The 17129-nt window shown below is 40.4% G+C and overlaps 1 protein-coding gene across 2 annotated transcripts in view; it reads left to right on the top strand.

Moving 5' to 3' along the window:
• Positions 1–17129, top strand: part of PTPRR (protein tyrosine phosphatase receptor type R) — a 130264-nt gene that overhangs the window by 69771 nt on the left and 43364 nt on the right. For both annotated transcript variants that reach the window (XM_020786087.3, XM_073000378.2), the window contains one exon: positions 16492–16605. In XM_020786087.3, the coding sequence (XP_020641746.2) occupies positions 16492–16605 (114 nt within the window). The remainder of the gene's footprint in view (positions 1–16491; positions 16606–17129) is intronic.

Raw genomic sequence — 17129 nt, 5'->3', positions numbered from 1 at the left:
AGAAACCCTATAGTGGGGTCATCATTTCCCACAATGTAGCACAACAGAGAAGGTTTTCTTCTGAATCATGACCAAGCGGACTTCACTAGACCACAGAACACTGAGAGCAGAGTTGTCTACATGGTGGCAGGCAGCCTCTCCATGAACCTGACCCTTTGTTGTTCAGGGCCAAGAGTAACACCTCAAACTTGGATCTGTGGCTAATATGCCCTGCCATCATCCCAGGAAGGTCACCTAAGACCTTTCGTATTTCATAGCTGAACCTGTGACCTGTCTGTACTGAAAAACATTTGTGTTTGAGGCATGTGTTTGGCCCACTGTTGTTCACAGAATTACCTACTTACTCCCTGGTAGTTCTAGATAAAATTGTAGCCTTTTGCATGATTCCCAGTCCTGTGCGTATTATTCAGGGCATAGTCTGAGACTAAATCTAGGCAAGATTACACATGAGTATGAGAAAATAGTGTCCAGATGTTGGTAACTTTCCTGGTCAGATTTTGTCCTTTAAATGGTGCTAATTAAATAAAACCTACAGTAAATTCCATTCTGTGTATGCTGCTCATCTAGTTCTGCATGTCTACAGTGAACTCATGAGGTGTAGTAAAGTCACTATGTGTTTACCAACCCAGAAGCAGCTAGAATACTACTTGCCACGTGTGGCTGAACCCATCTTTTACAACATAATTGTATAAGAGCATGTGATGTCAAGGACAAAGAATATCACCATCATCGTAGAACTGCAGAGCTGGAAAGGATCCTATGGATCACTGGGTCCAGCCCAGTCAAGGAGGCACAGTTGGAAATTCAATTCCTAACCTTCTCGCTTCACAGCCAGAGACCTAAAGCACTGAATCATAATAAAGAGATGGGTGATTTTGTGAGTCCACCTTTTGCACTTTTGTTTGAAAGGCCATTTCTCCTAAATATTAATATGTTGTACTTTCTAGTCTAATAAGATAATGTGGTTTACACTTCACATCACTAGCACAAATGCTTACGGTGGCAAAGGAAATCTTAACAACAATATTCAAGGGGTGGAATTCCCCTCTGCATTTGCATGAATTAATGTGAATGTAGCAAACACAGTGTATGTAGAATTCTCAGTGGAGGAAACACCATCATATTCTGTTCCCCATCTTCTTCTTCATTCTCAGTGAACTGTTCATCATCACTATTGCAGATTAACATCCACTTCCTCCTCATGCAATTAGGTTATATTCAATCTCTTTCTCCAAAGTGGAAATAAGCTCAAGTTAAGTAAAATATTCCATCCAATATTTTACTTAATTTGAGATTTCCACATTCAGATAATGGGTGTTTGCAATAAAATGCTGCTAAACAGGTTTATCTTTTTTTTAGAATGTTAATGAGGCACATATGAAGTAAAAAGGACAAATAACAAGAACCAGTCATCGCTGTCAGCGTCTGAAGTTTAAGCATTGTAACGATGAACCAAGCCTTTTGTGTTTCTGAGAAAAAATACACAAATATACCCAAGTCATGATAGACCCCAAAATCTGCATTTCTGCACATTGCAGCTGATCCTCTCACTTCCCTACACCTATGATTCAACCTTACCTTATGTCCTCGAAAAAGTCAGGTCATCTGTTTGAATTGTCCACGCTAGGCGTTCCTGCTCTCCAGAAAAATACCTTTGTTGGTAAAAGAAACTTCCTGTTGCTGAAAGTGGCTGGCAAAGAGTCAAGGAAACATTTATGCCATGCTACACAGTCCCAGATGACCATTTCCCATTGTCGTCCAGGCAAGATGCATTGGTAGGCTCTTCTTAATATTTTCAGAAGACTCTCAGGTTCTTGATAATTTTTAGTTAGCTGGTTCTATGCTTCCTTTTATTTTAAAAAGTAACTCACAATTTTGTATCTTCTCTGTGCTTGATTCTTGCTCACTCTGAGGTTTTGCCCTGGCTTCTTTGCCCTGGCTTCTTTGGGCACTAGGGAGTGCTGAACACCTGTTAATCTGAAGGACAAATCGGCACAAACCACCCAACCAGTGGTTCATAACCATCCCTACTCATTAGATCATAGCTAGGATTCCAGCCAATCAATCAATCAATCAATCAATCAATCAATCAATCAATCAATCAATCAATCAATCAATCAATCAATCAATCAACCAACCAACCAACCAACCAACCAACCAAGCAACCTACCTACCTACCTACCAACCTCCCTCCCTACCTACCAACCTCCCTACCTATCTACCTATCTACCTATCTACCTATCTATCTATCTATCTATCTATCTATCTATCTATCTATCTATCTATCTATCTATCTATCTATCTATCTATCTATCTATCTATCTATCTATCTATCTATCTATCTATCTATCTATCTATCTACTTCCTTTATTTCTGTCCTGCCTTTCTCCCAACTCAATTAGCAGTTAAACAGTTTCTAAGAGTTTTGAATAACACAGTAGTAAAGCTATGTACTGCAGTCAAGACTCTGCTCACAACCTGAGTTCTATCCCAACAGGCTCAGATTCAAGGTTGACTCAGCCAACCATCCTTCTGAGGTCCATAAGTTAAGTATTGAGCTCACAGGGGTGGGGGAGGTAGGCAATGTGCAGCCTGTATAATTAACTTGTAAACTACCCATAGAGTGCTTTAAGCACTATACTGCAGTATATATAAGCTGCACACTTCAAATAGTTTTCAAATATTCAAGTTGTTTAAGAATGCTTTAAGCAGATTTGATCTACTGTTTTCCTCCCTGAGGACAGAGGCAGATTAGAAATTCTTTCATAAATAAAACAAATGGCTGAGTAATAACAATCTAAAGAAGAGTGGGTCTTCTCAAGACATATCTCATGTCCTGCAAAGCTTTTTTTCCCTTGGTACATTTTAGTTCTGATAAACTACAACATCAGCCAGCATCTGAGGTGCATCCCAAAGGAGCCACTTTCAGCAGTTCTGGGACCAGTTATGCAGGCAGCGACTTTTACAGGAACTAAATGGGAATTGCTCTCTATCTCTTGGTTGGCTTAGAAACCAGTGTGTGTTTAGACTGACTCACACCCAGATGAGGGAAATGAGACAATAGGTATCTCACACATGAACATCGAAACATCAGCTACATCTAAAAGTAGTAGAGAACCCAGGAAATTATCCAAGGTACAATGTTGTATTTCTTTCTATTTTAGTTTTGAATAAAATGGTGAAACAAACATCTGTTCGGTAAAGTTACAATAAATGATGCATGCAAAAAAACAAAAACAAATCCCTGATTCTTAGTGTTTTTAACAATGTCTTTGACAATGATTTGATGCTCTGCATGATTTTATATTTCAATGGCAATCCATGTTTTTAGGTTAGATTATCAAGCAGCTCGACTACATTTGTTCACGAGACTAAGAAATAATCTGCATGAGTTATTAATATTATTTTCTGATTACATTTTTGTTAGAAGGAGGATACAGCAATTGAAAAAATGAAGGAATTTCCCATTTCCAACCTTCTCACTCAGTTGAAACTTTATAGCCACCTGGTCTTGTAAGTTTCTTTGCTTTGGCACATCCTAACGGTTTCTGAGGGATTTCCTTGCAAGAAAACAGATTTATGAAGGCTGCAGCCATTAGGTATTTTTAAAACCATGATAGATAATGCTGGATTTTAGCTACTATGAAGACTGCAATTTGCCTGATAAATGTCTACATTGAGAAGAAAGGGAAGATCGGGGATGAATCTGATCAAATATAGCTAGAAGAGTAAACTTATTGGAGTTTATATGGTGGAGAACAGAAATAGATAAGGCCCTGGAAATAAAAGAAACATCAACTAGGAATTTGTAAAATGGTAAACAGAACACAATATTATTTGAGATAAGACTCATGAGGACACAAGCCCATAATGTATTTTTGTTTTTTGCAGCTTTTTTTTATTTATTTATAACTATAACAAAAACAAATCATATACATAAAACATATACACTTACAACACAATAACAGTGTTCCCCACCACCATATACGGGACCTCTTGCCATATTCTTCTTTTTCTTCTTCTTCTCATTCTTCTTCTTCTATTGTCCTCCTCTCCAGAACTGCATAGATTCTTGATTTGGAGCTCTCCCTTTTCCCCTTATTAACACATATTCCAAAAATTTGCCCCATATTACATAAAAATTGTTCTTTTTCAACTCTCCTTTCTTCATCTTTAAATTACAAGTTAATTTATCATTTAATGCTATATTCCATATTTCTTTATATCATTCTTCAATTTGTAATTCAGTCTTTAATTTCCACTGTCTAGCAATAATCAATCTAGCTGCTATTATTAGATTAGTTATCAATTCTTTAATCATTTTGTCATAATCCATGTTCTCATATATTGTAATGTATTTTTGTGACACTTTGCACACAGACAAGCACAAAATGATATACCAATTGCTCACAAAGATGTAGACTGCCTCTCCTGCCTGCCGTAGGTGGGTGTGTTTTGTGCTGTCAAGTTGAAACCGAGTTACAGCAACCATAATAGGGCTTTCGAGGTAAGGGAGATAGTTAAGGAGTGGTTTTACGAGTTCCATCCCTCCAAGTGAGTTTCTGTGGCCAAGTGGGGATTCAAACCCTTTTCTCCAGAGTCTTAGTCTGCCACTCTGTCCACTACACCACACTGGAAATCCACAAATACCATATAGATTTATAATAATAATCTTAGGACCGCAAAGCTGGAAGGGACCCTAGGGATCACTGGGTCCAGCCCCTGTCAGGGAAGCACAGCAGGGAGTCAAAGTCCAAGCCCCTGGCTCCTCAGCCAGATACCTAAGCCACTGAGCCATCTTTTCAGCCACTTGTTCTCCTTCAGACACTGCAAAAACAATCAAGGGAATAAAAAACACTATCACTGGAATCCAGTTCCTGAAGACAATAATTATAGAGAAAGTGCCCACCCTCGTCCAAAATTTGACCACATTTCAGATGTACCCAGAAAAGCAGAGGCATTCAGCAAGTCCAGAAGCAATCTGGAAAAAGCAGGCCTTGAAAGGAAAGGCCAGCTTTTTCATTCGCTTTCTTATCTGCATAGTTCATAGAACAATGCCCTCAAAGGGACATAGCGCAAGGCAAACCACTGTAACAGGACCATAATTATTAGCTAATGTTTTCATATGGCTTCCACCTTCTAAGCCCTTTATATACTTCAATCAGGTCTATAATTTATTATACTGAGTGAGCCAGGTTCATGAAACAAAATGGTAATAGGAGTCTTAGTGGACTTGGAGAGGAAGACCATTTTTACTCTCCCCCCCCCCTTTAAAGTATTGTTGCTACTGTAAAGATTCATTGTCCTTGTTGAATGTGGAACACACACACATTCTGATCTCACTGTTTATGATACCCTCTCCCTACAACCATTGTGTATATATCTGCAACTGGGAATTAGCATATCATGAATTTGATGAAGTAGGCTGCAGTCTACAAAACCTCTTGCCAGTGAACCCTTCCAAATGTTCTGTGGACTAGGGTAAGCCATTGGTAATGGTGGCTGGGGATAATGGGAGCTGCAACCTAACTATACTGGCTGGGGATGATGGGGGATGTTATCTAACAGAACTGAGGACATCATGCTTGGGAAGGCTGTCTTATGTCAAATTAAATGTATTGTTTATCTATCTATCTATCTATCTATCTATCTATCTATCTATCTATCTATCTATCTATCTATCTATCTATCTATCTATCTATCTATCTATCTATCTATCTATCTATCTATCTATCTATCTATCTATCTATCTATCTATCTATCTATCTATCTATCTATCCATCCCTCCCACTTTCCAGTAGTGCAGTAATCCAGGTTAAGACAAGCTCTGAACGTAAGCAGTTTAAAACTGTTTAAAAACACAACCAAAGTTAAAGACCATGTACAACACTCAACCTTAAAAGACATTTTCACAACAGCCACTGACTAGAAAAATGTTGAAGTGTTGCATGAAATATAGCTTTCAGAGAGTAATTTTATTTTCACATTTGGAAAAGTGCTAAAGAAAAGTGTACAGAAGTGTGCAAGTGTTTATATATAATGCCAGAGGATATAGAATACAAGCCTTGCAGGAAGTATGTTCTGTTTTCTTGCATAACTTCCAGCCGAGCAACTTGACTGATTCTCACAAGTACCTTAAAATCATAAGCTGGAGAGGACTTCAGTTAATCATGAATTCTGCAATGACAGATATGAGCCAATGTGCACTGCAAAGCATGTACTGGAAATACTGTGACTCATTGTCCTATGTTTGTTCATTGAATACATGCAGGCAGCCTCACTCACATTTACAAAAGCGGCTGTACTGTTTACATATTCTCTATGTACATAACTGATAATGTGAATACATTAAACTTTCCACTGTTATGGGTGGCTAAGATCTCTTTTACCTTCAGAGGCTTCCAGCCAATCAGGCTGGCTTTGGGATTGCTAGCCTTCAGCCTTCTGCCCCCATAATGCAAGTCCTCCTAGAAATTATCTGATTTAAAAAAAATAAAGATGTTTATAAGCAGTCTAGCAACTAAAAAGTGCTTCAGGGTCACAGTGTTGCACTGAAGCTTTTGAGACTTCATGAACCCTTGCTTTTGAAGTAGGCTATTTGTTACAGACACGGGAAGATTTAGCAGTTTCTGTTCAGGCTGTTAAATGGAAGGTTAAAACCATGTAGAAGGCTTGCTCTCTCAAGCAGTTTACATGTCTGTTCCCAACTACACCTGGAAAGGAAAACAGTTTGTAGTCCAACCTGAGAGAAACAGTTTTGTGCAAGGAGCTTTAAAACATTCAAATGCTGCCATTTCCCTGCTTCATATGTTATACTGGTGGCAAGATGACCATTTATCTTCCATCTCTGCACAGAGGTTGGGTAGCTACTCTTAGAAAGTAATTGATTACAGTTAATAGTTGCAACAAGCAAAAAATTGTTGGCTGCCATAAAAACCTTGCTGCTTATCATCTTTACCATATCTTGAAATCAATTAAGAATGTGACCTCTTAATTTGGTCACACACCACATGACTATAAAAATAACCAGAACTTTGCAGTTATACTGCAAAAGGAGTTAGATTGTTCCTTTTAAAGTTACTGTCATAATGTAATATGATTATACCTTAGCTACTGGGAAAAGGAATTGTTTGCAACATGTGATTCTTTGTAATGGGCCTGTTTCCAAGCTCTGGTTCACTGTGTTCTATATGGCTGCTAAAAATGCCCATAAACAGTTCATTGCATGGACTATAACCCCTCCTACCACACAGAAAGTCTCTCAACCAGGGCCAGTAGCTGCAATGAGTGAAGGGCATGTCCAGACACCACTTACAGCCTTTGGTGTTTCACATGAAGACACATCCCATCTGTTCTCTGTAAGGAACTGTTTTAAATACAGAACGACACTGATGCTCTGCTGTTTCCACTAAGCAGAAGGTGATGATTCCATGGCTCATGCTGCAAAATTAAAATGTGGATTTTTATTGCCGCTGACATCAAAGCCCTAAACTTAAAAATCATGCAGAACCATCGACCACCTTCTACAGTTGGGCCGCAGTCTTTCACCTTAAGGGAGTTTGACAGAGTTTGTGCTCCTATTTCCATTAAGTGGGAGCGAACCAGGAAGCACTCAGCCCTTCTCACCTGTCTCCTCCACTCAGAGTGCAGGTGGCTGTGTGAGATAACAAAGTTGGGGTTGCCACTTATACGTCCCCAGAGAAGAAGATAGAAGAGGTTGCTGATCTGCATAAAAATGCATCTGCTAATTTATATGGGCATGTGCAGATTACGAAATGATTCTCAGAATTTAAATACAATTACAGTGTATCCTAACTGATTAGGGAACACAGTGCCCAGGTGACCTGTGCTGTTGATGAGTCAGCTGTATAGGGTGCTGCACAGTGTGAGTAAATAGCCACAAGGCTGCTGCGCAACCTCCATATTGCTTATTTCTCCCATGGAAGACACTTTAGGAAGGAGAATAGTCCTCTCCAAATAAGAACTCCCCTCAAAAAAAGAGGCCACGTGGCCCACTTAGATGAGGTGACTGCTTCTATTCTGACCAGCCCTCCTCCAAGCTGCATGGCTCAGTGGAAATGGCAGGCAAACAAACTGGCATAAATGTTTGTTTGCAGTTTCTAGGAAGCACTGTTAGATATTAGGGTTCCTTGCTGAGGCAGACGGAGAAGGTGAGCTGGAAACACGAGGCCAGAGCAGCTGCTGCCTTTCCTTGCTTGCATCCTTGCTTGCCCACCCCTGCAAAAGGCAAACTCAGAGGAAGTGCCCACAGGGGAGTGGGAAAGCAGGGCCTCCTGGCTGGGCTGGTAGGACCTCCTCCTTTGTTCTTTTCCAGCCTTTGCTGAAAGGGGAAGGGGGACTGCTATTTCTCCTTATCTAATCCATTTTTTTTCTTTCAAAAACAAAATCCACATTGTGAATCCATGTTTAGTTAGCCTCTCAGATGCATTTGAAAGCCTGCAGGTACCTTTGTCCCTTTATGACAAGAAAAGAAAGAAACAAAAAGAAATGTCAGTGCACATACAGTGGTTTCAACACTAGCCATATTTTGCCGTTTTGTTTTTAATTTTATAAGAGATATAGTGATTCTCAGTCTTGAATTGCGGGCATTCATGCTTCTCGTTCCCATGGCCACACCACAATGGCAGCCCCCAGTTGGTGTTTTGTTTGCTTTTTATTTTGTTTTTGTTTTGCAAAACTAATGGGTCTTAATTGGCATTCAAGATCATGCTGCCTCAAAACATTTTGTGTTGCAATAACAATATATATTTGCTAGAATATCCATTTCCTTCTCCTCAATTATTGTAAGAATTGCAGCAAAGCTCAAAGAGAACAGAGAAGCCTATGTAAGATGACCAAGAATATCATAATCTCTAATTAAAGAATAATTGATTGCTATCAAGTCAATTCTGACTTATGGTGACTCTTTCCAGGGCTTTTTAGGCAGAGAGTACTCAAAAGTGGTTGACAATTCCCTTTTTTCTGGGGATGCTTTGAGACTGTGGAACTGGCCCATGGCTACAGAGGCTGGCTGTGCTTACAGGATATACTGTGGGGAATCAAACTCCCAACCTCTGGCTCTGCAGCCAGATAACTAAACGACTGAGCAATCTAACCAGCTTATCATAACCCTATTTTTGCCTTGGGTCCTTTTCAAGGAGAAAGGCAGGGCAAAAATATTTTTAATAAATAAATTTCCCAGTGCTTTGACGCTGGGTTTGTGGCTCTTGACTCCACACTATGCTCTGCATAATGGTAAAGGATGATATAAAACGACTAGCCTATAAAATGGAAGAAGAAAAGGCTTATACTATGGATACATAAAAGGTGTTGAGGACTTTGTTTCTTCATATGTGGCATGTGTGGGAGTTAAGAAGGCTGATAAACAACACATTTGTACCAGTGAAATATTGTTTACACGGCTGAGAAACTCCCCCAGTTCTTGGAATGATGGGATCTTTCAAGAGTGCATAGAACAAACATGTATATTTTTATTCCCCCTCCCCTCCCACATAACTTTTTGGCAAAACGGAAACATGAGACAAATATGGTAATATTATGTTTCTGCTCTGGTCCCCTCATTCCCAGCTAACCGATGTTGAACATAGGGCTGCCAAGGGAGCAGCATCCAATTCCTTGAGATTTCAGGACCATAACCTGGAACTAGGAGTGGATCCTTGTGATGTCACAGAGCACTCAAGGACTGGGAGTTTTTCCCAGACTTCTTGCTAATGCTACCAGGTCAAAAAGAAGGCTCCTGAGTTGCAATGCTAGTACTTCACTCCTTGCTTTTCTCCAAGTGGCACAGTGGTCCAACATCAGCATGCCAAAAGCCAGGGGAGAAGAGGAAGGGGAAGGACTGTGCACAAAACCAGTAAGGTCACAAATGTGGACCTAGCATGCTCTTTGTGGCAATGGCACACAAACAGTGTCATGCTCTGACACTAGTCCCCATGAAGGGAAGGTACAGTTAGAATTTCCCTAACATGATACCAGCTGTGGACGTATTCTCCCCAGCACAGCTGACTTCTTGTCCCTCTCAGCAACTTCTTGAAGGTTTCTCCTTCCTCCCCAACTTTCTTGTCTTGATCTGAAAGCCTCCCTGGGATACAGATGAAATCAACAAAGCTAGTCAATTTCCCAAGATGGACTAACAAACAAGGAAGCTTAAAGTGAGGGCTCCAGATCTATGGGGGAAAGATACCATGATTCCAACCCATGCACATCCAAACCACACATCTCTTATGGGTGAGTCCCTTTGGGCTTGCCTGAGAACTACCAGAGCTTTATGGAAGTACCTTAAAGCTTTAGTGCCTGACTAGAAACAATCTTTAGCTCAAACAGAGCAAGGGAGAAAATAGGCTGAATGCTCCTCTCATGCTCTGAACAGTTAATTACATTGGCTCAAACATGGGGCACAGCATAGTAAATGCACATATATGGCAAAGGCAGCTCACCTTAATGTGTACCATGCAGAAGAGATGCATTGCTTAAATGGCTCTTTTCCACTGTCATTGCATTGCCTAACTGATCTGTAGTCATGGGAAGCTGGATTGGCAATGAACTACTGTCTCCATCATCCCTCACCGTTGGCCAAGGTGGGATGAGCTGAAGGGAACTGAGGTCTGACACCATTTGGAGAGGCACAGCTTCCTCAGAGTTGCCATACAGAAAGTTCTACAGATAGTTGTTGGTGTTACTATACTGTTTCTAAGTTTGCATTTATTTGTTTGTTTGTTTGTTTGTTTGTTTGTTTGTTCGTTCGTTCATTCGTTCATTCGTTTGTTTTTTTGTATTTTAGCTTCATCTTTCCAGCCACTTAGTGACTGGAAATCCATCATATTGATATCCTGAAGTGCAGAAACCTGGAAACTGTCGCCAATGGTTGCAGTAGGCAGAGAAATAAATTGCACTGGGAAATTGGGTCCCTTTGGGTGACTTACCTTCCTCTCCTCTATGTTTGCAAAGTCCTGGCTAATGGCATGTATAGCACATTCAGTAGTGCATTCTCTTTGGGGAGTAAGCACCGTAAATGATAAAACACTGCAGTTCAGCAAAGAGTAATATGATTAATTAGTTTTACCTGCCTTCGGATGGTTGCTTACTTCCTCTATGAAATTAATGTGCCAGCAATACTTGAAGAACTTTTCGCGTAGTCATGATCTGCTACTATTTCCATGGAGCCACATATTCAAGATATCAACAGTATTAGAAAAGTAGGAAGCAGCCTTATGAAACTATTAATCCATCAAGCCCAATACTGTCAACACTGAATGGCAGCACCTTTGCAGGGTTTTAGCCAACTGTTTTTTTCCATTCCTACCTAGAAGTGCTGGGGACTGAATGGTGAGACTTCGGCATGCAAATGAAATGTTCCATCGCTGAGCTATAGTGCAATAATCAGAGACAGATACTGCAAGATTTGACTTACATCTTGCATAATTTATGCTTAGATCTCAAGCTTGTATGTAATCAATTCATTTAAGAAAATTTCATGAGTTTAAGAATACACAACAATTTTGCATTTGATTTTTCCCCCAAATGAAAATGTTCCAAATTTGTGAATTTCTACATAAAATTAATGTCATAAAATGTGAGATTTATAGATTTCAGATGTGGGAGAAAACAAAACTAACAAATTTGTCCATCCAGGCCCAGGATCCAGGAGCACTTAAAACTCCAACTTTGAATTCCTCAGCATTCTGCCATGTTTACGGTCGAGCTCGAGTGCTATTTCCCTTATGTCACACGTTCACTAGGAAACAGCTCGGATCGAACTACACCACAAATGAAAATACATACATATTGCTTCCCAAATGCAAACTGTACGTACTCATGATCACACCCAGTGTTGGATGTGGCCAGGGCAGACGGTTAAGAAGTCTGTTTGGTTCAATAATTCATTCATGTATTTTGCAAGAACATTTAAAAAACACTTAGCTAAAAACTCTCAAATGTCTTTGCAAAGATCTTGAGGTTTTCAAAAGCTGAATGCCAGAAAATGTAAAATAGAGAGGTATGCATTGGAGATCAATTCTTTCAATGCCTCAAATGGTAGATAGTCTCAGATGATTTTTCATCATGGCTGTACCTTTTTGTAATTCAAAGTATAAGGTAAATTATTTTATTTGTTTATTTGCTAGACTTTTATACCGTCCATTTGGCTGCCAAGGCCACTTTGGGTGGTTTGAATCTATCTATCTATCTATCTATCTATCTATCTATCTATCTATCTATCTATCTATCTATCTATCTATCTATCTATCTATCTATCTATCTATCTATCTATCTATCTATCTATCTATCTATCTATCTATCTACCTACCTACCTACCTACCTACCTACCTACCTACCTACCTACCTACCTACCTACCTACCTACCTACCTACCTACCTACCTACCTACTTACTTACTTACTTGTGTTTAGTCGTTTAGTCGTGTCCGACTCTTCGTGACCCCATGGACCAGAGCACGCCAGGCCCTCCTGTCTTCTACTGCCTCCCAGAGTTGTGTCAGGTTCATGTTGGTTGCTTCGCAGACACTGTCCAGCCATCTCATCCTCGGTCGTCCCCTTCTCCTCTTGCCTTCACACTTTCCCAACATCAAAGTCTTTTCCAGGGAGTCTTTTCTTCTCATTAGATGGCCAAAGTACTGGAGCCTCAGCTTCAGGATCTGTCCTTCCAGTGAGCACTCAGGGTTGATTTCCTTTAGAACTGATAGGTTTGTTCTCCTTGCAGTCCAGGGGATTCTCAAGAGCCTCCTCCAGCACCACAATTCAAAGGCATCAATTCTTCGGCGGTCTGCTTTCTTTATGGTCCAGCTCTCACTTCCATACATCACGACAGGAAAAACCATAGCTTTGACTATTCGGACTTTTGTTGGCAAGGTGATGTCTCTGCTTTTCAAGATGCTGTCCAGATTTGTCATCGCTTTCCTCCCAAGAAGAAGGCGCCTTTTAATTTCAGGGCTGCTGTCTCCATCTGCAGTGATCATGGAGCCCAGGAAGATAAAATTTGACACTGCCTCCATATCTTCCCCTTCTATTTCCCAGGAGGTGATGGGACCAGTGGCCATGATCTTAGTTTTTTTGATGTTGAGTTTCAGACCGTTTTTTGCACTCTCCTCTTTCACTCTCATTACAAGGTTCTTTAATTCCTCCTCACTTTCTGCCATCAGAGTGGTATCATCTGCATATCGGAGGTTGTTGATATTTCTTCCGGCAATCTTAATTCCGGCTTGGGTTTCTTCCAGTCCAGCCTTCCGCATGATGTATTCTGCATATAAGTTAAATAAGCTGGGGGACAATATACAGCCTTGCCGTACTCCTTTCCCAATTTTGAACCACTCAGTTGTTCCATGACCAGTTCTAACTGTTGCTTCCTGTCCCACATATAGGTTTCTCAGGAGACAGATAAAGTGGTCAGGCACTCCCATTTCTTTAAGAACTTGCCATAGTTTGCTGTGGTCCACACAGTCAAAGGCTTTCGCATAGTCAATGAAGCAGAAGTAGATATTTTTCTGGAACTCTCTGGCTTTCTCCATAATCCAGCGCAAGTTAGCAATTTGGTCTCGAGTTCCTCTGCCTCTTCGGAATCCAGCTTGTACTTCTGGGAGTTCTCGGTCCACATACTGCTGAAGCCTACCTTGTAGGATTTTGAGCATAACCTTGCTAGCGTGCGAAATGAGTGCAATTGTACGGTAGTTGGAGCATTCTTTGGCACTGCCTTTCTTTGGGATTGGGATGTAGACTGATCTTTTCCAATCCTCTGGCCACTGTTGAGTTTTCCAAACTTGCTGGCATATTGAATGTAGCACCTTAACAGCATCATCTTTCAAGATTTTAAATAGTTCAACTGGAATGCCATCACCTCCACTGGCCTTGTTGTTAGCCAGGCTTTCTAAGGCCCACTTACTTACTTCCAGGATGTCTGGCTCAAGGTCAGCAACTACATTGTCTGGGTTGTCCGGGATATCCACATCTTTCTGATATAATTCCTCTGTGTATTCTTGCCACCTCTTCTTGACGTCTTCTGCTTCTGTTAGGTCCCTCCCATTTTTGTCTTTTATCATGTTCATCTTTGCGCAAAATGTTCCTCTAATATGTCCAATTTTCCTGAACAGATCTCTGGTCTTTCTTTTTCTGTTATCTTCCTCTATTTCTTTGCATTGTTCATTTAAGAAGGCCCTCTTGTCTCTCCTTGCTATTCTTTGGAAGTCTGAATTCAAGTTTCTGTAACTTTCCCTATCTGCCTTGCATTTTGCTTCCCTTCTCCTCTCTGCTATTTCTAAGGCCTCGTTGGACAGCCACTTTGCTTTCTTGCATTTCCTTTTCTTTGGGATGGTTTTCGTTGCTGCCTCCTGGACAATGTTACGAGCCTCTATCCAAAGTTCTTCAGGCACTCTGTCCACCAAATCTAGTTCCTTAAATCTGTTCTTTACTTCCACTGTGTATTCATAAGGGATTTGGTTTAGATTATACCTGAGTGGCCCAGTGGTTTTTCCTAATCTCTTCAGTCTAAGCTTGAATTTTGCTATGAGAAGCTGATGATCAGAACCGCAGTCAGCTCCAGGTCTTGTTTTTGCTGACTGTATAGAGCTTCTCCATCTTTGGCTGCAGAGAATATAATCAATCTGATTTCGATATTGCCCATCTGGTGATTTCCATGTATAGAGTCGCCTCTTGTGTTGTTGGAAAAGAGTGTTTGTGATGACCAGCTTATTCTCTTGACAAAACTCTATTAGCCTTTGTCCTGCTTCGTTCTGAACTCCAAGGCCAAACTTCCCTGTTGTTCCTTTTATCTCTTGGCTCCCTACTTTAGCATTCCAGTCCCCTAGAATGAGAAGAACATCTTTCTTTGGTGTCAGTTCTAGAAGGTGTTGTAAATCTTCATAGAATTGTTCAATTTCAGTCTCCTCAGCAATGCTGGTTGGTGCATAAACTTGGATTATTGTGATGTTGAATGGTCTGCCTTGGATTCGTATTGACATCATTCTATCATTTTTGAGATTGTATCCCATTACAGCTTTTCCCACTCTTTTGTTGACTATGAGGGCTACTCCATTCCTTCTATGGGATTCTTGTCCACAATAGTAGATATGATAATCATCTGAGCTGAATTCGCCCATTCCTGTCCATTTTAGTTCACTGATGCCCAGGATGTCGATGTTTATTCTTGCCATCTCCTGTTTGACCACCTCCAGCTTCCCAATGTTCATAGATCTTACATTCCAGGTTCCTATGCAGTATTTTTCTTTGCAGCATTGGATTTTCCTTTCACTTCCAGGCACGTCCACAGCTGAGCGTCCTTTCGGCTTTGGCCCAACCACTTCATTAGCTCTGGAGCTACTTGTACTTGTCCTCCGCTCTTCCTCAGTAGCATGTTGGACGCCTTCCGACCTGAGGGGCCCATCTTCCAGCGTCATATCTTTTAGCCTTTTGTTTCTGATCATGGGGCGTTCTTGGCAAAGATACTGGAGTGGCTTGCCATTTCCTACTCCAGGTGGATTGCGTTTAGTCGGAACTCTCCACTATGTCCTGTCCGTCTTGGGTGTCCCTGCACGGCATAGCCCATAGTTTCTCTGAGTTACTCAAGCCCCTTCACCACGACAAGGCAGCAATCCATGAAGAAGGGGACTTACTTACTTACTTACTTACTTATAAATAATATATATATATATATATATATATATATATATATATATATATATATATATATATATATATATATATATATATATATATATATATATATATATATATATATATATATATATATATATATATATATATATATATATATATATATATATATATATATATATATATATATATATATATATTATTTATAAGTAAGTAAGTAAGTAAGTAAGTCCCCTTCTTCATGGATATATAGGTCCAGTTTATACTAGTATTTGCCTGGGAGAGTCCAAACTGATAAGCGAGCAGCTATGAAAGCTCTGTTTGTGTGAAAGGGCAGCCACAAGCAAAGCCTGTGTGTGCTTAGTTCAGGAACTTGTCAAGTAGGCAACAGCTTAAGAAAAGAGCAGTTGAAGCCCTATCTCCACGCTGTTGCTTTATTTCTAGGATGTAAAAACAGTAACCAGAAGGAAACCTTTGTTTAATTTGGGTAAGATTGTTTTACTCAAAGTAAGCACAAGAGCAGCCCTCCTGCAATTTGGACTCCTCTTCATGCCTGCGAGATTTATTAAAGATTGTAGGATTGCAGCTAAAGAATTTACCATAATGTCTCTTGATTGCACCATGACCTTAAGGTGATAAGAACTGGAGGCGGCCAATGCTCTTTAAACCTACACAGCCTGGAAGCTCTCTACCCCCACCTTAAAAAATATTTGGTTTTTTTAAATGCAAATTGACTTTACACATTGTCATGTTGGGGGAAATCTTTGCACAATTCACGAGGTCATTCATTAGCAGGGAACTCTGTGTGCCAAGCAAGATTAGCATTTCTCTGTTGGGGGTTTGTTTTGCAGACTCTGCAGATGGATGTCAACAAGCTGAATATCACATTGCTTCGGATTTTCCGCCAAGGAGTAGCTGCAGCTTTAGGACTGCTGCCGCAGCAAGTGCATATCAAGAGACTCATTGTAAGTGGCCAGTATTTCGTATAACTGTTTGCTTGTTGCACTGCTTTGCACTGAATTTTATTGCCAGGAAAACCTACCAGACCTGAAAACTGAAGAGGTTCCCTGCAACTGCTGAGCACAAAGGTGACAAAGTATCAGAGCTTGGGAGAGTTACTTTCTGGCCAACAGTTCCCAGAATTCCCTAGCTAGGTTGGGGATTTAGCAGTTGTAGTCAAAAGAGAGGCGGGAAAGGCAACTTTCTGATTCATGGCCACCAAAGAGTTTTGACACAGCTATTTCTTAGTAAGGGTCCCAGAAATCCTTATTGTGAAATGAGGGTGGCCCATGAGTGGGCTTCCAAATTTTGTTGGACTGCAGTTCCCAGCATGCCTCATTATTGGCTGTGGGGACCAAAATTGATGGGAGTTGCAGTCCAACAACTCTGGAGATTCATGTACTGCCCAGTCCTCTTGAAGAGAATCCCAAACTTCATTGTTATTGACAGTTCCACCTTTTATATTCTCACATACAGATCTTAAGTCAAG

The sequence above is a fragment of the Pogona vitticeps genome, chromosome 5 (assembly GCF_051106095.1).
Source record: "Pogona vitticeps strain Pit_001003342236 chromosome 5, PviZW2.1, whole genome shotgun sequence".
NCBI lineage: Eukaryota > Metazoa > Chordata > Lepidosauria > Squamata > Agamidae > Pogona > Pogona vitticeps.
This window is presented reverse-complemented; position numbering and strand designations above follow the sequence as displayed.